Consider the following 23,495-nt stretch of genomic DNA (forward strand, 5'->3'; position numbering starts at 1 on the left):
TTTTTTTCAGCCTTTCTTTATCTTTGTGTAACTAATCAACTATTACATATTGTATCTCTATACGATACAATTCTTTTTGTAACCACAGTTTTCTTGCTAATACTATGTATGTATGTAATTTTTCTTGTGATATATTGGGAAATGTCTTAGTTCCGTAATGACTAAGAACAAAACAAAACAAAAAAACAAAACAAAACAAAACAAAGGCAGATGAAATTTCATATAATTTGATTTTCTTTATTTTGGGTTAAATATATATAAAGAGGTCAGTGTCCCTTTTTATCTGTCTATTGCCACCAATTATTCTTTCACTCGGAACTAAGCGAAATTTCTTTTCACTTTAAGAAGAGGTTTTTTATTTTTTCAACGAAGAAGGTTTTCCAACAGTCATGTCTGATATAGGAAAAGAGTCCAAGGAGGACTCTTTGAACAGATTGGAGAAACATAAAACTGTTTCGTCTTCTTCTGACAAAGAAGACGTTGAAGACTATACAGGGTTTGACGCCCAAGAGGTCCAGCAGTTGGCAAAGACATTCACGAATGACGACACTAGCTCAGCTGCCGGTTTGAGAAGGTATTTAACACACATGTCCATGGTTCCTGGTGTGAATCCCGTCGAGGAAGACATGGGAGATGAGAGATTGGATCCCAACTCAGACAATTTTGATGCCAAATTCTGGGTCAAGAATATGAGAAAGTTATTTGAAAATAATCCAGACTACTACAAACCTTCTAAATTGGGTGTAGCATATCGAGACTTGAGAGCTTATGGTACAGCAAATGATACAGACTATCAGCCAACAGTGACAAATGCTCTTTGGAAGATTGCCACAGAAGCCTTGGGACAGTTGAGAAAAGAAGACGAGTCAAAAATGTTCAACATTTTGAAACATATGGACGCTATAATGAGACCCGGAGAGCTCACAGTTGTTTTGGGAAGACCAGGTGCTGGTTGCTCCACATTGTTGAAAACTATTGCCGTCAACACTTACGGTTTCCACATTGGTAAGGAATCAAAGATAACCTATGATGGTTTAACGCCAAAAGATATAACCAAGCACTATCGTGGAGATATTATCTACTCCGCTGAAACTGATGTCCACTTTCCACATTTGTCAGTAGGGGATACTTTGCAATTTGCAGCCAGATTGAGAACACCACAAAATAGAGGTGAAAATGTGGATAGAAAGAAGTATGCAGAGCACATGGCCGATGTGTACATGGCCACATATGGGTTGTTACATACCCGAAATACCAATGTCGGTAATGACTTTGTTAGAGGTGTTTCAGGAGGTGAAAGAAAGAGAGTGTCAATTGCTGAGGCTTCATTGAATGGTGCTAATATTCAATGCTGGGACAATGCCACCAGAGGGTTGGACTCAGCCACAGCATTGGAGTTCATCAGAGCATTGAAGACATCAGCAGCGATCTTGGATACTACCCCCTTGATTGCTATCTACCAATGTTCACAAGATGCATACGACTTATTCGACAAGGTTGTTGTGTTGTACGAGGGATACCAAATCTTTTTTGGTCGCGCCGATAAAGCCAAAGAATTTTTCGTCAACATGGGGTGGGATTGCCCACAAAGACAAACCACTGCCGATTTCTTAACTTCTTTGACTAACCCAGCAGAAAGGAAGCCACGTCCAGGGTTTGCAGATAAAGTGCCCCGCACAGCCGAAGAGTTTGAAACAAGATGGAAAAAGTCACCAGAGTATGCTGCTTTAACCAAGGAGATTGATGAGTACTTTGCTGAATGTGAAAAGCTCAACACCAAGCAAAAATTTAAAGAGGCCCACATCGCCAAACAGTCTGACCATGTTAAGCCCGGCTCATCATATACAGTCTCTTTCTACATGCAAGTGAGATACCTCATGTATCGCAACTGGCTTTTAACAAAGGGTGAACCATCGGTGACAATCTTTACCATAGTTGGTCAGTTTGTCATGGGTCTTATTCTTTGTTCAGTGTTTTACAACTTGCAACAAGACACAGGATCATTTTACTACAGGGGTGCTGCCATGTTCTATGCTGTATTGTACAATGCTTTTTCATCGCTTTTAGAAATTTTGGCTCTCTTTGACGCCAGGCCAATTATTGAAAAACACAAAAAGTATGCTTTATATCGTCCCTCTGCCGAGGCATTTGCGAGTGTGATAACGCAACTACCAGTAAAGGTTGTATCATCAATGTCGTTCAATTTTGTATTCTACTTCATGGTCAATTTCAGACGAAATCCGGGCAGGTTCTTTTTTTACTGGTTGATTTGCTTTTGGTGTACTTTAGTCATGTCGCATATTTTCAGGTCCATTGGAGCAATGTCTAAATCCATATCATCTTCAATGACGCCAGCAACGACAATATTATTGGCGATGGTTATATACACTGGATTTGTCATTCCCACGCCGAAGATGTTGGGATGGTCGAGGTGGATCAATTACATTAACCCCATCGGGTATGTCTTTGAGTCACTCATGTGCAACGAATTCCATGACAGAGAATTTAAATGTACTGAGTTTATCCCATCCGGCTTGGGATACAACAATATACCCAACGAGAATAGAATTTGTTCTACAGTAGGATCGAGACCGGGAAATGATATCGTTAATGGTTCTGACTATATCAGAGTTGCCTATAGCTACTACAACTCCCACAAGTGGAGGAACTTTGGTATAACTGTTGGATTTGCAGTCTTTTTCTTTTTCGTTTACATCGCATTGACCGAGTTTAATAAAGGTGCTATGCAAAAGGGTGAAATTGTTTTATTTTTGAGAAGCTCCTTGAAAAAAATCAAACGCCAAAGGTTGGACAATGACTGCGAATCTGGGGAGAATGAAAAGCTTCCCCACAGTACAGAGACAGAAAATAGTGGTAACAGGTTGGAACTTTCAAGCAACAACGAGATCTTCTTATGGAGAGACTTGACCTATAAAGTGAGGATTAAAACGGAGGATAGGGTGATTTTGAACCACATTGATGGGTGGGTCAAACCGGGCCAGATTACCGCCTTGATGGGTGCTTCCGGTGCCGGTAAAACAACGTTGTTGAACTGCTTGTCAGAGAGACTCACCACAGGGGTCATAACCGATGGTGTCAGAATGGTGAATGGCCACTCTCTCGACTCATCGTTTCGAAGAAGCATTGGTTATGCTCAGCAACAAGACATTCACCTTCCAACATCGACAGTCAGAGAAGCACTTCAATTTTCTGCCTACTTGAGACAATCAAACAAGATTCCAAAGAGTGAGAAAGACGCTTACGTAGACTACATCATTGATTTGTTGGAAATGTCAAATTATGCAGACGCATTGGTTGGTGTTGCAGGAGAGGGCTTAAACGTTGAACAGAGAAAAAGATTAACCATTGGAGTGGAATTGGTGGCTAAGCCTAAGTTGTTGTTGTTCCTTGACGAGCCTACTTCAGGTTTGGACTCACAAACTGCGTGGGCTATCTGCAAGTTATTGCGAAAGTTGGCTGACCACGGACAAGCAATATTGTGCACCATTCACCAGCCATCGGCGCTTTTGATGCAAGAGTTTGACAGGTTATTGTTTTTGCAACAAGGAGGCGAGACCGTGTACTTTGGCGACTTGGGAGAAAACTTTGAAACGCTAATCAACTATTTTGAGAGGAATGGTGCTGACCCATGCCCCAAGACTGCCAATCCTGCTGACTGGATGTTGCAAGTGGTTGGTGCTGCCCCAGGGTCGCATGCAAAGTATGACTATTTTGAAGTATGGAAGAATTCTCCTGAATACTCTTCCATTCAAAGGGAATTGGACACTATGGAGAACGAGTTATCAAAACTTCCTCGGGATGACGACCCAGAAACAAAGTTTAAATATGCCGCCCCGATTTGGAAACAGTACCTCTTGGCTACTAAAAGAGCCATGTTACAAAACTGGAGATCACCAGGATTCATCTATGCCAAATTCATCTTGGTCGTCTTGGCATCGTTGTTCAATGGATTTTCTTTCTTCAAGGCTGACAAATCGATACAAGGCTTGCAAAACCAAATGTTTTCCGTGTTTCTTTTCTTTGTTCCCTTCAACACCCTTATTGAGCAATTGCTTCCGCAATATGTGAAGCAAAGAGAGGTTTACGAAGTTAGAGAGGCACCTTCACGAACATTCAACTGGTTTGCATTCATCATGGCACAGATAACCGCCGAGTTTCCTCCTCAAATACTAGTTGGTACAGTGGCGTACTTTTGTTGGTATTACCCTATTGGTCTATATGCCAACGCAGAGCCCACGCATGCGGTAAAGGAACGTGGTGCGTTAATGTGGCTATTCATCAACTCTTTCTTTGTATACACCAGCACCATGGGTCTCATGTGTATCTCATTCATCGAGTTGGCAGATAACGCAGCCAATCTAGCTACCATATTATTCACAATGTGCTTGAATTTCTGTGGTGTTCTCAAGCCAGGAGATAAACTTCCGCGTTTTTGGATATTCATGTACCGTGCTAATCCTTTCACTTACATGGTGCAAGGCATCTTGGCTACAGCTTTGGCCAACTCTAAAGTTGTATGCAGCAAGGCTGAATTGTTGAGTCTCAATCCACCAAAGGGACAGACATGCCAAGCATTTCTACAACCGTATGTCGATGCAGCTGGTGGATATATTTTGGATGGAAAAAGTGGTTGCCAGTTGTGCCCCATGAGCTCAACAAATACCTTTTTGGATTCTATAGATGCAAACTACAGTGAAAGGTGGAGAAATTTTGGATTGGTGATTGTGTTTATTGCAATCAATATTGTTTTCACGGGGCTCTTTTACTGGTTAGCGAGGGTACCCAAGGGGGACCGTGAAAAGATCAAGAAAGGGAAAGAGTAATATAGTAATAGTAAAGCTTTTTAAAGTAGTCTTAACTTAATTCCTCTAAATCTTTTCAGTCAATTCAGGCACTATAGTGTCAAGATCACCAACAAGGCCAATATCAGCAACATTAAAGATTGGAGCTTCTGCATCTTTATTGATAGCAACGATAACCTTTGCATCCTTCATACCAGCTAAATGTTGAATAGCACCGGATATACCAATTGCAATGTACAATTCAGGAGCAACGATCTTTCCAGTTTGTCCAACTTGCAAGGAGTTGTCACAGAATCCAGAGTCAACAGCTGCCCTTGATGCACCAATTGCCGCATTCAACTTTTTGGCCAAAGGATCGATCAACGCATCAAACGTCTCTCTATTCTTTAACCCACGACCTCCGGCAACCACACGAGTGGCAGAGCCCAATTCAGGTCTTTCTGATGTAACCAAATCCTCAGAAACAAACTCGGCACTATTTCCTGATTCAGCCTCTGCACTAATTTCCTCAATCGGAGCGGCATCTTGTTCCTTTGCTGGCGCAAAAGCCGATGCTCTAACCGATGCAAGTATTACACCATCAGTTGATTCAACAGTGGCTAAAGCATTCCCGGCGTAAATGGGACGAACAAACGTCTTGCCGTCAATTACCTTTGTAATGTCACTCAATGGTTGTACGTCTAGCAAGGCTCCCAATCTGGGTAAAATTGACTTTCCAACAGATGAGCCAGAGATTAAAAAGTGGGTAAATTTCCCATCGATCAATTGCTTCAATAAGGGGCTCACTTGTTCAGATAAGTAGTGCTCGTATGGTTTTCCAGTTTTAAGCACTTTGGTAACGCCCTCCACCTTGGCAGCTCCTTCAGCTATGCTAGGATCGACTACCAATGCCGTTATCGGCTCACCAATTTGGGTGGCAGCCGAGACAGTGGATAAGGATGCTGGGTTTATTTGACCTTTGGATCCCTCGATTAAAATCAAACTATCCTTCAATGATCTTGTAACTGAAAATAACCTCTTGAATATCATTATTGCTGGTGAATAAAAGAGGTATGTTTGAGAGATTTCCAATTTTTTTTTCTCTCTCTCATTGGCAAAGTATCATCCACCGACAATGTCGAGTTCAAGACGAATAGCAAGTCCGTCACCAAGCTTACGGCCAATCTCAGCTAGGCGTGTTCACAACTCCGAGAGGCAGCAACTAATCCATACTGATACCAGCAAGTACACCGACGATTCATCAAGTTCAGACACAAACTCAATCAACTATAAACAGTATGCGCCTGCATCCACAGTTAATTTAGAACATTTAGAATGGAGCGACATCCTCCCTTACTATTTACCCTTCTTGTCGTGGATCGGACATTATAGCTTTCGCTACTTCGTGGGAGACTTGATTGGAGGCTTGACGTTGGTCTTCTTCCAGCTCCCTTTGTCGTTATCGTATGCAACCACGTTGGCACATGTACCAGTGATCTCGGGTTTATACTCATTGGGCATTGCACCGTTCATCTACTTGGTGTTTGGCAGTGTACCCCAAATGGTGGTTGGGCCCGAGGCGCCCATTTCGCTAGTTGTCGGACAAGCGGTTGAACCTCTACTTCATCATATGAAAAAGAAGCATTTGGACCCATTGGATTACGTATCGGTGATAACCTTCCTCAGTGGGGCTAGTTTATTGGGGTTTGGAATTGGAAGGTTGGGGTTCTTAGACAACGTTTTGAGTGGATCGCTTTTGAAAGGTTTCATTGCGGGAGTAGGGGTGGTTATGAATATAAATTCGCTTATAATTGTCCTAGGATTGGAAAAGTTGATGAAGGATATTTCTGATGACCCGTCCCAGATGGATATCCATTCGCCGTTTGACAAGGTGGTGTTTTTGATTAAAAATGCAGGACATTTTGATCCATTGAGTGCAAAGATTAGCGCTATTGGGTTTTCGATAATCATACTCTGCAGAATCATCAAAAAGAGGAGCAAGAATTCCTTGGTGGCTCTTTTCCCAGAGATAATGATTGTCGTCGGTGGTGCAACTATATTTTGTCAGTACTTTAGATGGGACCTTGATGGTGTGGATATCATTGGCAAGGTGAAAACTAAGGAGTCGTTGACATTTTACAATCCCCTAAGTCTGTGGAAGCTCATAAAGCAGTTAGGCACCTCTGGGTTTCTTTGTGCCATGTTGGGCTTTTTTGAATCTACTACTGCGTCGAAATCATTGGGCACGAGATTCGATTTGCCCATATCTACAAACAGAGAGTTGGTTGCTTTGGGAAGTTTAAACTTGATTGGCTCGTTGTTTGGTGCATTACCCGCGTTTGGTGGCTATGGCAGAAGCAAGATTAACGCCATATCAGCCAAAACTACAATGTCTGGAGCCATAATGGGCCTATTGACCATCCTCACGATTCAGTTTCTCCTTGGGTACTTGTACTTTGTTCCTAAATGTATGTTGAGTGTTGTCACAAGCGTGATTGGTATCCTGTTGATCGAGGAGGCTCCATACGAGCTAGCATTTTATTGGAGAACTGGAGGGAAGGACGAATTAATCACCTTTGCAATCACAGTACTCACTACGTTATTATTCTCCATCGAGGGTGGAATTGCTGTTGGACTTGTGTACTCCTTAATCCGAGTCATCAAGAATTCCACTGCATCGCGCATACAAATTTTGGGGAGAATTCCCAATTCGAACACATTTGTTGATGCTGATATCCCAGTGGAGGAAGTTGACGACAGCATATCGCGATTGAACATTTTCAACGACATGAGACAGACGCTGCTAAACATTGCAGCGATTGAAGAAGTGGAAGGCTGTTTGATTATCAAGATTCCAGAGCCGTTAAACTTCACCAATAGTAGTGATTTGGTGGCAAGGTTGAAAAGGGTGGAAATGTATGGCTCTACGCGGGCGCACCCAGCGCTGAAGAGAAGTCGTGATCAGGAAATGACCAGATACGTGATTTTCGATGTCGACAGCATGAACTCTATCGACTCTTCAGCGGCGCAGACCATGAAGAACTTGATAACAAACTATCAAAGACGAGGAATCAGGTCTTTGTTTGTTCGTGTATCTAGCAACGTCAAGCCTATTTTAAGGCAAGCTGGTATTCGCGATCTTCTCAACCACGACGTACAAGAGTTGCGTTACAATGAAATACAAGAGTTTGCAAGCCACAGTGACAATGAACCTGTACGGAGTTGTCGCGGTATCCTAGGAAATGGACCATATTTCGAACACATTCTGGATGCTTTGCGGTTGATAGATTGCTTTGAGATGGTATACGGTGAAGTGTAGTTGGTAGCTCCAATATTTATCTATTTATTTACATTTTTAAATCTACGCGTCTAAATTGTAAACAAACCATTTTTGTAAAACAACAGTGCTTCAAGTATGGCTAGCGTTGATTTCACACCAATCGGTAAAAAGAGACCAAATACCAAATTCCAAGTAATTCGAGGCTACAATGCAGAAGAGAATCGACCCAACAACCGAAATTTGTTTCATACATTGAAGGACTCGACAAACATCCACCATGATGTAGGTGACTTTAGTTTCGACGAGACTACAAGAGAGTGGGAAGACGACTTTAAAAAGCAAGCGGTGTCAACTAAGCCCCATAAGAGATCACCAAGGCATGAAACAGTGTTTGCAAATGTAGGATTGGGGGTCAACCAGCTGGAGGAAATTATACACCGCTTGGAGTCTGAAGCGTTAAGCTGGAAGATTAAATACAAAGAGCTTCTCAAGTTAGTTGAGGAAATGGAGGTTGACAGTAATATGATTGAAGTTAATGCAGAACTTAAAAGTCAATTGAAGTTGATGGAGGAGAGGTTACAACGTACTGAGAAGGACCCACAGAAGGACCCACAGAAGGAGAAATATCTTCTCGAACTCGAACACAAGGATAAGATGATTCACCGATTGATTAGAGATATGGAGAAATTGGAAAAAGAGTTACAATCACATGACAAAGATGATAGTGAGGAATTGAAACACGAGTGCTTACAGTTGAGACAGAAGCTTAGCATTTACGAGGAAAAGCTAAGCGATTACGACATGGTTAGAGAAGGCAATTCGGAAATTCGCAAGCAATCGCAGGAGGATAGCAGGCAAATAAAAGAATTGAAACGAATAATCGAAGAAAATGACCAGATACACCGGTCAGAGCTAGACCATTTGAAGTTGTTGCTAGCAAATGCCGAACTCAAGTTGAATACAGCTCAAAAGGAGGTCAATACGATGAAAGAAAAGTCTTCTGATACTCTGCAAGCAAGGAGACATTTTCAGGCTGATTTGAACGAACTCAGCGATGTAAATCAAGGTCTCAGAAAACAACTTGATAGTCAGCTGCAGAAGCTGAAACAGTTGCAAGCTGATGTGGATGCGCTTACGAGGACCAAACTGGATTTGTTGCGCCAGATAGAGCACGAAAGAAACAAATCAAACGATTTAGCCAGTGACGTACGCCAGTATGACAAAGACAATAGATTATTAGTGGACAAGCTTGATAAAGAGAAAGAACGAGTAAAAGACCTTGTGAGCGAAGTTCAAATAGCGCAAAGAGCCATAGAGCGAGGAAGACATGAGCAAGCAGAAATGGAAAGATTGTTGGGGAAGACTAACAACCACTTGGAAAATGTTGATGCTGAAAGAGTGAGCTCATTGAAGAAAGAACAGTCACAGTTGCAGAACAAGATGAAAGAGGTAGTTTCTCATTGTCAAGACTTGGAAGAAGAGGTAACCTCGTTAAAGACCAAATTGAAGAATAAAGCAAACTCCAACCTCGAGCAGGAGGCTCAGATCCATACTCTCGAGGAGGAAAATTTACACTTGGCTCTTGATCATGAAAAACTCGCTTCAACGAATCAGTCATTGAAAAACGAAATTGAAAAAATGAAAGCTGATCTTCAAATTTGCCTCCACGAGATTGACCAGCTCGAAAACTTGAACGAGATGGAGTCGGAAAAACGAGTGTCGCAGTTGTTGTCAAGTGAACATGCTCTCAAAGAGGAAGTTTCATCGTTATCAAAGTTGGTTCTCCTGTTGGAGGAAGAATTGAGATTGCTAAAAGAGGAGGGTCAAGACAACAAAGAACTCTTTGATGACAACAGGGAGCTAGTGAGAAAACTCAAAGAGATGCAACGAATCCTTGAAGATTTGGGAGTCTCAAGTAAAGAAGAGTTAGACATTTTTGAGACCAACGTGAGAGACAGAATAATGACTATGAAAAATGAGTTGAAGGATAGCGATTTGCTTGTGAGAAAGTTGGAAAATGAGCTTAAAAAGACCCACGAGGAAATCAGATTCTTACAAGATAGGGTAGTCAGCAAAGAGGAACAACTCAAGTCAGTAGAGAGTCTATTGAATGGTGACAAAAAGGAAGAAGAATCAGCCATTCAAGCATACCAAGAATTCCAACTCAAAAAGGCTCGAGAGGAGCTCAGTGGAATCACAGAACAGCTAAAAAATACTAAATTGGACCGTGATGCAGAAATCGCCAGAGTAGAAAAGTCGAACAACGATAAAGTGAAAGAGCTACAGGATCAAATAAGCGACTACAAGTCACAGTTGAGCAACTCCACCAAAGACTACAGAAAGCTTACGGAAAAAATGTTGGAGTACAAAACCAATCTCAAGTCAGTTGAGGATATCGAGCGGGTCAAGTTTTACATAAACGGTTGGCAATACTTTAAACAAAGATATAGGGATGCTGCGCTCAAGGCGCTGGATTACATGTTCATGTATGACTATGCTATCAATCAAATCAAAAACAGTCGATTTAAAGTTAGTGATGATTCAAAGTTGGCTGTTGTTGGGTTATATCCGGAATACGTTGGTGGATCAACGAAACCTAAGCGCACTTTCAAAGGTTTGGCACTATCTGTGATAGCATCAATAAGGCTAAGCAAGCGGACCAAATATGAAAAGACCAGGTTTAAGGAATTGAACAAGACGAGGAAAGAATTGGACGACGCTAGGACAAGGTTTAAGAATAAAGAGAAACCGTATGTAGTAAAAACAATGTAAACCGAGTTTATTCACGCACCTGTGATATTTTTTTTTTTTTTTTTTCTATTTTTTTGTTTTCTTTCTGATTTATCCGTGAACAAACTTTTGTCTTTTTCCCCACTAAAATACCCACCACCTATGAAAAAGTAAAGCCATGAGTGAAGAACCACTATCAGAAATTTCTTCTTCAACATCATCCTTTGTACCGGTCCATGTGCAAGATGCAATCCAGGTCATTGATGAGAACAAAGAGTTCAACAATGCGATTTTAGATTACATTGGCAAGACGTCACTGGCAAATGTGGGCCACAATTATCACATTGTGGCAGTGTTTGGGTCACAATCAACGGGTAAGTCAACGTTGTTGAATAACTTATTTAATACTAATTTTGATGTCATGAACGAACACAGTAGACAACAAACAACCAAAGGTATTTGGTTGGCTCATTCTCCAGGAGTTTCAACAACATCTGGCCACGTTTCCACAAAATCAAACATTCTTGTTATGGACGTTGAAGGGACTGACGGAAGAGAAAGAGGTGAGGATCAGGATTTTGAGAGGAAAGCCGCCTTATTTGCATTATCCACGTCGGAAGTATTGATCCTCAACATCTGGGAAACCCAAGTTGGGCTATACCAAGGTGCGAATTTAGGTTTGTTAAAGACAGTCTTTGAAGTGAATATCACGTTGTTTGGAAAAAGCAAGTTGGATTCCAGTAACGACCACAAGGTGTTGTTGTTGATTGTTATTCGAGATCATGTGGGAACGACTCCCGTTGAAAGTTTGGCCGACACCATTACCCAGGATTTGAAAAAGATTTGGGACTCATTGCTGAAGCCAAGCGAGTTGAGCCATTTAAAATTTGAGGACTTTTTTGATTTGGATTTCCATGCATTGAACCATAAGATACTTCAGCCGAAAGAATTCTTGGAGGGAATCGGAAGACTAGGGGACAGAATGGTCAAAGAGGGTGACCTCTTCAAGCCTGAGTATCACCATAGTATTCCTGTTGAAGGCTGGACGTTATATGCTGAAAAGTGTTGGGAGCAAATTGAAAACAACAAGGACTTGGATCTACCAACTCAACAGATTTTAGTTGCACAATTCAAGTGTGACGAGATTGTCGAGCAAATGTACCAAGAGTTTTTGAGAAAATTTGGTGAATTGTTTAAAGTGGTTGAAAATGACCCATCGTATGAAGACATTGGTGCCGTGTTTATTGACTTAAAGCATGATATACTTGAAGAGTACGACCACGCGGCAGCCAAATACAACAAGTCTGTCTACGAACAAAAGCGTGTCAAGTTAGAGTCATTGATCCACTCCAAATTCAAAGAACTCTTTGATACATACGCTAAACAGTTGGTTGAAACCACCACATCTTCGTTTAGGGTTGATTTAGCGGCATTAAAAGGAAAAGATTTTGTTCAACAGAGCAAACAGTTGTCAGAAAAGGTTATAAACTTGATTGAAACGAGTTTAGGCTTGATTTCATTGGAGGGAGTATTTGAATATAATGATGTCATTGAGCAAGTTGAAAAAGCGATCAGCTCTACAATCACAAAGCAGCAAAAGGTTGAATTGGATAGTATTGTAAATAAGGCTACCAAAAAATTGTCCACCAGCTTGTCTAAAACGATACAATTTGAGCTTAATGATCCCAGTGAGACCACTTGGGACATAATTTTGAAACAATTTGACAGTTACATCAACGAATTCGTTTCCAAGTATAAGGGCGATTTTGGCTTGAATACTTCAGAAACTGATAATGAAGAAGCTGTCAAGAAATTCAAGTTCAAATCTTGGAACAACTTTTACGATCTTATCCACAAGTTCATCTACAAGGAGAGGGTTCTTGACATCTTACAAAGCAGATTCGACGACAAGTTTAGGTATGATTCTAATGGTTTACCCAAGTTGTATCAGGATGCAAGAGAATTGGAAGCCAACTTTGCTATTGCTAAGGAATATGCTTTAGTGGTTTTACCCGTTCTTACTATTGCAAAACTCAGCGATGACTCGGAGATTGTACCAGAGTTTGATATATTTAATGCAAAATTGCGGGCTCAGTATTTAGGCTTGAAGCTGAGCCAAAGTGATGAAGACGAAGATGAAGACAACGACGAGTCACAGTCATTTTCCGATATCATTGATGAAACTGAAAAGGCACAAATTCACTCAAAATTCAAGAAAGAGATTGATGCCAAATTTGTCGAAACGAAACGTTCCATTGTTCTGCATGTTACACAAATTCCTTACTACATTTATCTCGTTATAATTGCATTAGGGTGGAATGAATTTATGGCAATTGTGCGTAACCCATTCACATTTGCTCTTGTTATTGTGTTGGCGGCATCAGTCTACGTGTTGTATACTTTGAATCTTTTAAAGCCAGCAATTTCTGTTGGCCAGAGATTAATTGATGATATAGTGGTTATAGCAAAGGAAAAGTTGAGGGAGGTATTGATTGATGACCACGAGATCCAAGCTCGTAACCTTGACAAGATGACAGGAAAGGTGAAGCAGGCAAGTTTTGAAGATGAAATTGAACGGACAAAGGAGCAGGAAAAGGTTGTGGAGGGGGGTCACAAAGAGAAGGATGAGATTGAGTAGTTTATAGTTTTCAATTGTGTTTAAAAAGATCATAGTGTTGTAATTGCAGATGCCCCCCTAAATTGTAAATACGAATATGAAAATGCAGTGAATTGAGAAATCAATTGGTAGCCCATTTTATTTTTTTAATGTAACGTAATTACATCAAGTTTTTATTTAGGGGCGAATGCCGAATGTAACCTGAAAATAGTACGCAGGTCCACGCAGTGCAAAACGCCTTATAGAAGCACAACACTACATTGGTGAGTTAGTTACACCTATATAGGGGTTGACTGCTTGGCCTGGGTGCTCATTAGAACCCCAGAATTTGGTATTTTGGTGTCCGTTCCTGAAAGGAAAGACCAAAGTTGTTTTTTTTATTTTTTATTTCTGTTTTTATTTGGAATTTCATTTGCAACCTATGTACATTTTTTAGTTACACAATCTCTCTACAAAAGACGAAGAAAAAAATTAAAATGTTACCAAAAGCCAAAACTGAATGAAACAACTATCATTAACTTTGCCTTACTCTTTTGCATAAATACACTGTTGTATCCAACTGTTTCAACCTTGAATGAAATAATGCACTATCTTTAATTCCAATCATTTCTACAGCATTATACCGTCCTGCCACCCAATGATTCCAAGTATCAACACACTTACCAGCAATCACCCCTCGTATGGGATCACGACTGATGTTACCAACAATCACGAAACGGTCGAATCGGTCACAAGTATCGAATCAAAGGAGGTCGATTTGGACTCCAAGACGATCCATTCGTTGTCAGAGACGTTATCGTCCTTATCGTCGCCACGCTCGTCGCCAATGACAAGCACAGACTCAATCAGCATCCACGATATTAAGCTTTCACCATCGCTCGACACAATTATAAACTCATTCAAGGGCCCTTTAACGCAAGAAAGTTTGATTAAACACTCGGAGCTTCTTTTATCAGACCTTAATGCATCATTATCACAAGACGCTATAACCATGTTGCCGAATTACAACATATCACCCACCGGCGATGAAAACGGACTGTACTTGGTTGTTGATTTAGGTGGTTCTACACTTCGCGTTGCAATTGTAGACATCGCACCACAGGAAGAAGACAAATATGGCTCTAGGTCAGATCGGATTAATATTGTTGTTGAAGAAAAATGGCTAATATGCAACGAGTACAAAGTCATTGACCGCAATTTTTTCAAATTCATTGGATTCAAGATAATGGAAACTATCAAGAAGCAAGAAACGTTGAGCACAAGTGACATCATCAAGGCTGGTATTACTTGGTCATTCCCCTTGGACACAACAAGTTACAACAACGGCAAAATTCGACATGTATCAAAAGGATACACGATTGGTGACGATGTTTACGATAAAGATTTGAAACAAATGTTTGAAGCTGTTTTGCAAGAAGAGTTTGATTTGAAGGTTGATATTAGGTCAATATTGAATGACTCGTTGGCAGTTTATTCAGCGGGGGCATTTTTGGACGACAAGATGAGGTTGGCCATGGTGTTGGGAACTGGATTCAACATGTGCTGCTCATTAGAGGCAAATACAGACAGGATGCATCCAAGCAAATTAATCGATGACAAGATGTTATTCAATACAGAATTGTCGTTGTTTGGACAACACTTGTGTGACGATTTTGCGACAAAGTACGATACAATGATAGATCATCGATTTGACAATTTTAAACATCATTTTAAGACCTATTTACAACCGGACCCAGAAACAAACACCATTTTCCAACCGCATGAGTTGATGAGTAGTGGGAGATACTTGCCTGAGCTAACTCGATTAGTCCTAGCTGAATTGATTGAAAAAAAGGAGATTTTCATTGACTTTGATAGCCAAGAGTTGGACTCGATTTTGAATGTCAAGTATGATGGCTTTGAAGGTGAGCTCATGTGTTTCATTGACGAGAGCCACGACTTTGATGCTATTGGCGAAAAGATATGTCATGTTTACCAGTGGCACAAGACAATTCCCGATTCAGATATTGCCATAATTAGATACGTGATTAAGGCAGTAATTCAAAGAGCATCTTTTATTGTCGCAAATGCCATCATTGCTTTTTTTAAACTTATCAAGAAATTCAACAAGTTGGAGAATCTAAATGGATTATTAACAATTGGATACGTAGGGTCGGTGTTGAACCATTTCCACAACTATAGAAAATTGATTATCGATTATGTCAATGAGAGTGAGGACGCTAAAGCTAACAATTACGAGATTGATTTAGAATTGATTGAAAATAGTTCAATAATTGGTGCTGCAATCGGTGCAGCTTATTATTCAAAGTAAATAGCCAATAGGGAGGTTAATAGAAACGGAATATGAATACTATGGTGAAATATTGTAACATTTAAAATTGGTTGTAGTTTTTGCCTTTGAATACAAGTAATCTCTCTCTATTAGATTGTTCATAAACTATAACCACTATAACTTTGATTTTAATCCAGCAGCAGCATTATCACACACAATCAATACGTTCTTATGATCTTGCAAGTAGCTCGATGGGTATTTTGGATCATTTTTTGCGCCATTAATTGTCTTGTCCAAAGCAAATTTCTTGTTTGCACCTAACACAATAATCGACACTTCATCAGAGTTATCCAAAATGGTTGAAATACCAACACTGAGGGCATGTTTGGGAACTTTCGATTCATCATTGTCAAAAAACCTGCAATTGGCTTTGATTGTAGACTCGACAAGATCGACTTTTCGAGTTTTTGAATCTCTAGTTGAACCGGCTTCGTTGAACGCCAAGTGGCCCTCAGGTCCTAATCCTCCAAGGAATAAGTTAATTCTGCCATATTTCTTAATCTTGGCTTCATAATTGGCACATTCCCTATCGACATTCTCGGCCAACCCATTTAATATATTGATATTTTCTCTAGGTATGTCAATGTGGTTAAAAAATTTGTCATACATAAAGTAATGATATGATTGTGGGTTTTGGGGAGTCAAGCCCAAATATTCATCCATATTGAATGTGACAACGTTTTTAAAACTAATTCTTCCTTCTTTGTAAGCAGCAATCAATCGAGCATAGATCCCTTCTGGTGAAGACCCGGTTGGCAAGCCAAGAACAAATGGCCTAGAAGGTGTCGGCTTGAAGCTTTTGATTCTGTGCATGATGTAATCGGCCAAGTATTGCGAAGCATCTTCTGGTGATGAAAAAGTAGCTTGTCTCATGGTTAAACTGTAAAGTAATGGTACATCTTCTGGTTGATCAACAATTGCAAGATGAGATAGTAATATATAGTTTGATGAAAAAACTCTAAAGCACAATATCGTTCAAGCAAAAAATGGAACCTACTTTTTGTTTTTTTTTTTTTTGTTTTTCATTGCATCTGTCTTTATGTTGTATACAAAAAGATACCTGATAATAATATGACACAAAAGGTAAACTCCACATATGAATTATGTTCTTGTTAATGGTGGTGGGTCGGGCAGTAGTGATAGAATAGAGTAGTTGCAACACAATTGAAAAAAGCCAAGACATACACCAAGCCAAGAAGTTACACCTGACTCCGTAAGATAGGGTTGCGTTACAGCAACCAGAGCCATAAAACCAATTGGTTTCAGCTCCAACAGTAAAATGTTTTTTCTATTTCTTTTTCTCATCTATTTTTTTTGCCGGTCACGCTTTTAAAATGTAACATCAATCTAGGTTGCACGGGTCAATTGATGTTACATTCAAGCCACAAAAGGCTCGTTGGGCATACTATAGTACGCAAATCCAAGCCTATGCTCAAGAGAGTGTTACTACATTGCATATGGCTTTCTTGGTACCCTCGCAATAGCTCTTGCATACTAATTGGCTGAAACATTTCAAAAACACACACACACACACCACACACACACCACACACAGACACACACACAAACAATAAAAGCAATTGAATGTGTGACGGTCCCAACGGAATTGGCGCTGAAACCGTGACGCAATTTTTTCTCATTTCTACCCCCGTTTCTTTTTTTTCTTTTTTTTATTTGGTTTTTTTTATCTTTTTTCTTTATTGTTTTCAATGCAACGTTGTTACCACACAAGATGTGACATAATTTATATTCTTTTTATCTTTTAAACACAGTTCGGCCCACATGGACTTATGTATATATATATATATATATATACAAAGGCGCAACTCACAAGATATGAGATTTACAGAGAATTTTGTTTTAGATCTTTATTCTTCTTCCAGATCACACATTCACACACACTGATACCCCCAACATACCTAAAACCTACATCATGCCATACACAAGGTTCACCAACTGCCATCTCATCGATAATGGCGAATTATACGAATTCACCGATTTATATATTGACAACAACACTAGAAAAATAGCCAATAAACCAAGAGATTCCAATGAGATCACAAGGACCATCGACTTGCACCAGCAAATCATTGCTCCCGGATTCATTGACATTCAAAATAATGGTATTTATGGTTTAAATTTCTCAAGCTTGAATGAAAATTCAACTAAAGAGGATGTCAAAGAGTTTCAAAGATTTTACCGTGATGCAATGACAAAGTACTTGTCTACTGGTGTCACTTCGCTTTGTCCAACAGTTACGTCCAATTTCCCCAGCGTCTACACAAAAGTGCTTCCCTTGTACAAAAAGTCAAGGTTGTCCAACCAGACCGATTCTTTGGGAGCGCACCTTGAAGGTCCGTTTATCAACTTGCAAAAAAAGGGATGTCATCCATCAGAAACCTTTGTTGATGCTAAAGGAGGTGAAAACAAGCTACTACAAGTATATGGCGGCAAAGACAACCTATTGGAAAACGTTTGCATCATCACTGCAGCTCCCGAAATTCCAGGAGTCTTGGACTTGATACCGTTTGTCAAACAGCAGAATTGTGTCTTTGCCATTGGCCACACTATGGCAGATTACAAGACGGGTGTCGATGCCATTGAGAATGGATGCACAATGATTACTCACTTGTACAATGCCATGCCGCAACCTCACCATCGTGACGCCGGTGTGGTTGGTTTGATAAACACGCCTGCTGTGCCTCCAAGCCAAACTCCATACTTTGGACTTATATGCGATGGTGTACATATTGACCCATCCATGGTCAACTTGGCTTACAAGTCCAACCCAACTAAGTGTGTCTTGGTCACCGATGCAATGCACATGATAGGATTACCCGATGGCGAATACAAATGGGACGATCAAGTGATAGTCAAGACAGGTGACAGATTGTACTTGAAAAACACCGATACCTTGGCTGGTGCCGCTACAACATTACCGCAATGTGTTCGAAACTTGATGAAATGGGCCAATATTGGATTACCAGAGGCGGTTAAAGCGGTCACTAATACCGCTGCTTTATCAATCGGAATTGAGAATGAAAAAGGGTTCTTGAATGTTGGGTGCGATGCCGATTTGGTTGTCTTGAATCAAGATGGATTTGTCACGCGAGTTTACAAATTGGGTAATGAAATTTCTTCGTCTGATATCCCCCAATCAAGCTATTCCAGAGAACACAAAATCCAAGCTGTGTTATAGAGAATATACAATAAATAAACTTGTATGAGAGAAACTCGTTTTAGAACTATTGCCTTGTAGTTACCTTGACTCACAATCAAAAAAGAGTGCCCAAACCCATTAAAAATGTAAATTAAAATAAAACTAATTCTGAAGTATCTTAGACTATCTCTATATCAATAGCCTATATGCATGAAAAAAAAAAAAAAAAACAAAACAAACAAATAAAATAATGCTCCTAAAGCCAAAATGACAACCACGTCTAATTTTCTCACTTTTTATCCATTTCTGGGGAATAAGCGTACTTGGAGTATGTTCTGATTCTGGCTCCGAAAATGTAAAACAAGTACGGAATTGCACAACAGGCCAATGAAATGAAGGCCATCAAGGAACTAGCCCATTCGTAACCTAATCTATGGTACATTTGAATAGTAAACAATGGAACAGCAGCTCCCCACATTGATCTGACAAATGTTTTTGCTGCCAATGCACTAGCTGCATAATGTTGGTAAGAGTCAACAATGTAGTTGTTGGCTGGATTATATAAACAACAGAATCCGAAACCCACTGCTAAACCAGAAAAACATGGACCGGCCCAAGAAACATGAGGGTATGATGACCAGGCAAAAGCAAAAAGACCAACAGGAACAAACCAACAAGAAACCATCATTGGAATCAATCTTAATTCAGCTGGTGGTAATTCTCCTCTGTCCCTGTATTTTTGGGCTCTTCTATTGTAGTCCCTGTTGAAGAATGGAGCAGCAGCAGTTGCAATAAGGACACCAACACCAATTGGGATAAACATAATACCCGTCTTTGAAGCTGACCAACCTTTACCTTCCATGTAAACAACTGGATAAGCAAAAAAGAACATGTACAACAAACCATAAACGACAGCCATGTAAATAGTGACCAAAAACACAATCAATTCTTTCAACAATACAAAAGGTCTCAAGAGTGATGTCTTGGCAACATCTTTAAACTTTCTAATCTCAATTTCATTCAAACTTCTGTATCTTGAATCTCCAGTATCCTTTCTCAACTTTTTAGCTCTCTTTCTCAATAAAATACCATGATGTGTTTCAGGGACAATGGTGATGAAGAAAGCATAGAATACACCAGCAATAATCAAAAAGGTCCAATAAATCCACCTCCATGTAGGTGCGTGATCAGCCAACAAACCACCAAAGATTGGACCACAAACGGGACCCAAGAATGGAGCGGCTGAAAAGATGGCCATAGCAACACCTCTCTGTGGCCCGTCCCAAATATCTGCCAATGAACCTCCAATCAAAGTCATTGGAGCACTAAATGCGGTTCCATCAATCAAACGACAAATAAGCAAAGTTCCAATATTTTTTGCGGCACCACAGGGGACAATAAATATCAAGGCAACAAAAAGTGTTACCGCATAAATAGGCTTTCTTCCAACTTCTTCAGACATGGGGGCAAACACCAAAGGACCGAAACCGAAACCCAATACAAACATGGTAACCGATGCTAAAATGATGACCTCTTCAGAAACACCAAAGTAAGCGGCAGGACGATCCAAATCACCAGTAACAATAGCAGAACCAAAGGCAACCACGAAACAAATAGAACCTAGCAAACCGGTGTATAACCATTTTCTTCCAGTTCCAAACGTTTTTGGATTTTGTTTATCATTTTCTACCCATTCAACAATCCTTAAACCAGTGTTCAAGTCAATAGGGTACTTCCAAGGATCATTTTCGTTAAAGTCTGATTGTGGATCTGGGTGTGTCAATTGCTTTTTGACATCCAAGTCTTGTTCTAATGGTCCTAAACGGCCATAACCTTCGCGAAGTTCGGTAATGATCTTTTCCACTCCCTGGTTGTTGGTGACCAATTTTTCCAACTCTTTTTCATCAGCAGAGTCGTGTGAGCGAAAATGTTCCAAACTGTGACTTATTCTCTTGCCGAGTGGTTCATTGTGATGGGCAGCAGCAGCAGCAGAACCTTCATCCTGATATGGAGTGATTTTATTAGAATCAATACTGCTAGTATCGTCTGAATTATTTGTCATTATTTTTATGGGGGAAGGCAACAAACTATAAGGGTATATAAATGAAGAATATTATGGAATTAAGTTAAAAGTAAATCTGTGATGTGTGTTGTATATATATGGTGATGAAATGTGAATAGTGAATGAATATTAGTTGAAATGATCTGATGATAAATATAAAAATTAGAATGATGGGGAGGAGGGACAGAGAGGGGGGATATTTCTGTCCTATTTATATTGTATTTTTTTTTTTACTTTATTGTGTCTTATTCTTCTTACTTTTACAATCGGTTAGAAAATTGAAAATTGAAAAACTAATTTTCCCTTTTTTCCTTTTTTGTTTTGTTTCTTTTAACAAATAGTTTAGGTTATTGGTTTTTGGCTTTAGTGTTATATTCTTTTTCTTTTTTAAGTGTGGCAACTCTTTTACTCCAAAATGACATTCTCTATTGTTGTTTGCGTTATTTTACTACTACTACTACTACTACTACTACTACTACTAATAATAATAATAATAAACTAAAAAAAAAAACAAAAAGAATAACAATAGTTTTATAGTTTAATAATAATGACAATAATAATACAACTAGCTGACTAGTAATACTAATACTAAGTCAGTAGCAAAGTAGTAAGTATAGTTTGATGGTTTTTTTTTTCTTTTTTTTTATTTTTTTATATTTTAAGCAATCTTTTCTGTGAAAGGTTTTGTGTATTTTGATGGAACTAACTAGCTTCAGCCGTAGTATTTGGGAACTGTAAATGCCGATGTACTTTTTTTTCCGTTACTTCACTAAACAGTCAATAGAGCTCCAAACAGCAGGGTAATTACTCAGTCCATCAGTCCATTCTAGTCGGTGATACACCAAATTCAACTACCTTGTCCTTTTTTTGGCTGTCCCGAGTCAAACGGTCTACTAGTGCTTCCTCCTCCCTCTCTCTAAGTGTACCCCAATAGAAAACTCTTTGATCGGCTGGAAAGCAAAAAGAAACACACACAAAAAAAAACTATTTATATTTTTTAAAAGCAGGGTACACAAAATTATAACATGCATTCAATTTTTTTAGCCGTTTTTGTGAACTGCTCGATTCAAACTGCCATTTTTGTTCTAGAGCCAAACCAAAAGATCATTATAGACAAACACAGTCACCAAAACTTAACAATGCAACATTATTTTCAACACCGTTGGCTACAACCATACGTTGAAATCGTTCTAGAACTCCTAGATTGCATATGGTTTCTTTTTTCCATTTTGTGGAAGTTTCAAACCATGGCTGCAAAAAATAATAAAAAATAAATTAAAATTATTTGAACCAACCATCAACGGCTTCAGATACGGCCAATGCAAGTAATTAGATTGACGAATATGAGCCCTTATCTAGAAAGAGCGCAATTTATGAACAGGTCCACAGATAACCACTGGACCACTGCACGTTAGCACAAACGTTTTCCAAAATAAAGAAAGTGGGTAAAAAAAGATTCCGATAAATATTACTTTATTAAAATTTATAAATGTTTCTATATATGTATAAAGTTTACGACACGCAATATGGGTTATGAGACTCAATATTTAGTGGCCATGGCTTTCCAAATCTGGCTTCTTGGTATCAATATTTGGCGAATAAGCGTATTTGGAGTATGTTCTGATTCTGGCTCCAAAGATGTAAAATAAGTATGGAATGAGGCAACATGCAAGCGAGATGAAGGCCATCAAGGAACTTGCCCATTCATAGCCTAGCGTGTGGTACATCTGAATAGTAAACAATGGCACACAAGCTCCCCAAACTGATCTGACAAATGTTTTTGCTGCCAATGCACTAGCTGCATAATGTTGGTAAGAGTCAACAATGTAGTTGTTGGCTGGATTGTACAATCCACAAAGACCGAATCCAACACCTAAACCAGAAAAACATGGACCGGCCCAAGAGATCCAGCTGTATGATGACCAGGCAAAAGCAAAAAGACCAACAGGAACAAACCAACAAGAAATCATCATTGGAATCAATCTTAATTCAGCTGGTGGTAATTCTCCTCTGTCTCTATACTTTTGAGCTCTTCTATTGTAGTCCTTGTTAAAAAGCGGTGCTGCCAATGTGGCTATAATAACACCACCACCAATTGGGATAAACATGACACCCGTCTTTGAAGCTGACCAACCTTTACCTTCCATGTACAAGACAGGATAAGCAAAAAAGAACATGTACAACAAACCATAAATAACAGCCATGTATATGGTGACCAAAAATACAATCAATTCACTCAACAATACAAATGGCCTTAAAAGGGATGTCTTGGCAATTTCAACAAAATTCCTAACTTCAATTTCACTCAAACATCTATATCTCTCATCACCAGTGTCTTTTCTCAACTTCTTTGATCTCTTTTTCAACAAAGTTCCATGATGTGTTTCAGGAACAAGGGCAATAAAAATAACATAAAACACCCCTGCAACGATCAAGAATGTCCAATAAACCCACCTCCATGTAGGTGCGTGATCAGCCAACAAACCACCAAAGATTGGACCACAAACGGGACC

The 23,495-nt window shown here is 39.6% G+C and overlaps 9 protein-coding genes across 9 annotated transcripts; 5 read left to right on the forward strand and 4 right to left on the reverse strand. All coding sequences in view use genetic code 12, as the record gives it.

Annotated features, from left to right (window-relative positions):
• Nucleotides 1-389: 389 nt before the first annotated feature.
• On the forward strand, nt 390-4,844 carry CDR1 (ATP-binding cassette multidrug transporter; the record flags this gene model as incomplete). The annotated part of the gene is made up of 1 exon (XM_051817674.1): nt 390-4,844. One exon carries the CDS (start codon nt 390-392, stop codon nt 4,842-4,844), a length of 4,455 nt encoding a protein of 1,484 aa, XP_051669239.1.
• A 45-nt stretch (nt 4,845-4,889) lies between these two features.
• CANMA_005306 (uncharacterized protein) lies at nt 4,890-5,852 on the reverse strand (the record flags this gene model as incomplete). Its single annotated transcript, XM_051817675.1, has 1 exon — nt 4,890-5,852. The coding sequence occupies one exon, from the start codon at nt 5,850-5,852 to the stop codon at nt 4,890-4,892; it is 963 nt and encodes a 320-aa protein (XP_051669240.1).
• Nucleotides 5,853-5,937: 85 nt separating this feature from the next.
• CANMA_005307 (uncharacterized protein) lies at nt 5,938-8,121 on the forward strand (the record flags this gene model as incomplete). Its single annotated transcript, XM_051817676.1, has 1 exon — nt 5,938-8,121. One exon carries the CDS (start codon nt 5,938-5,940, stop codon nt 8,119-8,121), a length of 2,184 nt encoding a protein of 727 aa, XP_051669241.1.
• Nucleotides 8,122-8,217: 96 nt separating this feature from the next.
• Nucleotides 8,218-13,450, forward strand: NAG6 (dynamin-like GTPase; the record flags this gene model as incomplete). The annotated part of the gene is made up of 2 exons (XM_051817677.1): nt 8,218-10,832; nt 10,984-13,450. 2 exons carry the CDS (start codon nt 8,218-8,220, stop codon nt 13,448-13,450), a joined length of 5,082 nt encoding a protein of 1,693 aa, XP_051669242.1.
• A 616-nt stretch (nt 13,451-14,066) lies between these two features.
• On the forward strand, nt 14,067-15,740 carry HXK1 (hexokinase 1; the record flags this gene model as incomplete). Its single annotated transcript, XM_051817678.1, has 1 exon — nt 14,067-15,740. The coding sequence occupies one exon, from the start codon at nt 14,067-14,069 to the stop codon at nt 15,738-15,740; it is 1,674 nt and encodes a 557-aa protein (XP_051669243.1).
• Nucleotides 15,741-15,875: 135 nt separating this feature from the next.
• NAG1 (Nag1p) lies at nt 15,876-16,634 on the reverse strand (the record flags this gene model as incomplete). Its single annotated transcript, XM_051817679.1, has 1 exon — nt 15,876-16,634. One exon carries the CDS (start codon nt 16,632-16,634, stop codon nt 15,876-15,878), a length of 759 nt encoding a protein of 252 aa, XP_051669244.1.
• A 1,059-nt stretch (nt 16,635-17,693) lies between these two features.
• On the forward strand, nt 17,694-18,959 carry DAC1 (Dac1p; the record flags this gene model as incomplete). The annotated part of the gene is made up of 1 exon (XM_051817681.1): nt 17,694-18,959. One exon carries the CDS (start codon nt 17,694-17,696, stop codon nt 18,957-18,959), a length of 1,266 nt encoding a protein of 421 aa, XP_051669245.1.
• A 250-nt stretch (nt 18,960-19,209) lies between these two features.
• Nucleotides 19,210-20,982, reverse strand: NAG3 (Nag3p; the record flags this gene model as incomplete). Its single annotated transcript, XM_051817682.1, has 1 exon — nt 19,210-20,982. One exon carries the CDS (start codon nt 20,980-20,982, stop codon nt 19,210-19,212), a length of 1,773 nt encoding a protein of 590 aa, XP_051669246.1.
• Nucleotides 20,983-22,529: 1,547 nt separating this feature from the next.
• CANMA_005313 (uncharacterized protein) lies at nt 22,530-23,495 on the reverse strand (the record flags this gene model as incomplete). The annotated part of the gene is made up of 1 exon (XM_051817683.1): nt 22,530-23,495. A coding segment is annotated over one exon (966 nt), but the record flags the coding sequence as incomplete, so codon positions are not given.

This window comes from Candida margitis (assembly GCF_024628925.1).
Source record: "Candida margitis strain CBS 14175 chromosome Unknown scaffold5, whole genome shotgun sequence".
Taxonomy (NCBI): Eukaryota; Fungi; Ascomycota; class Pichiomycetes; order Serinales; family Debaryomycetaceae; genus Lodderomyces; species Lodderomyces margitis.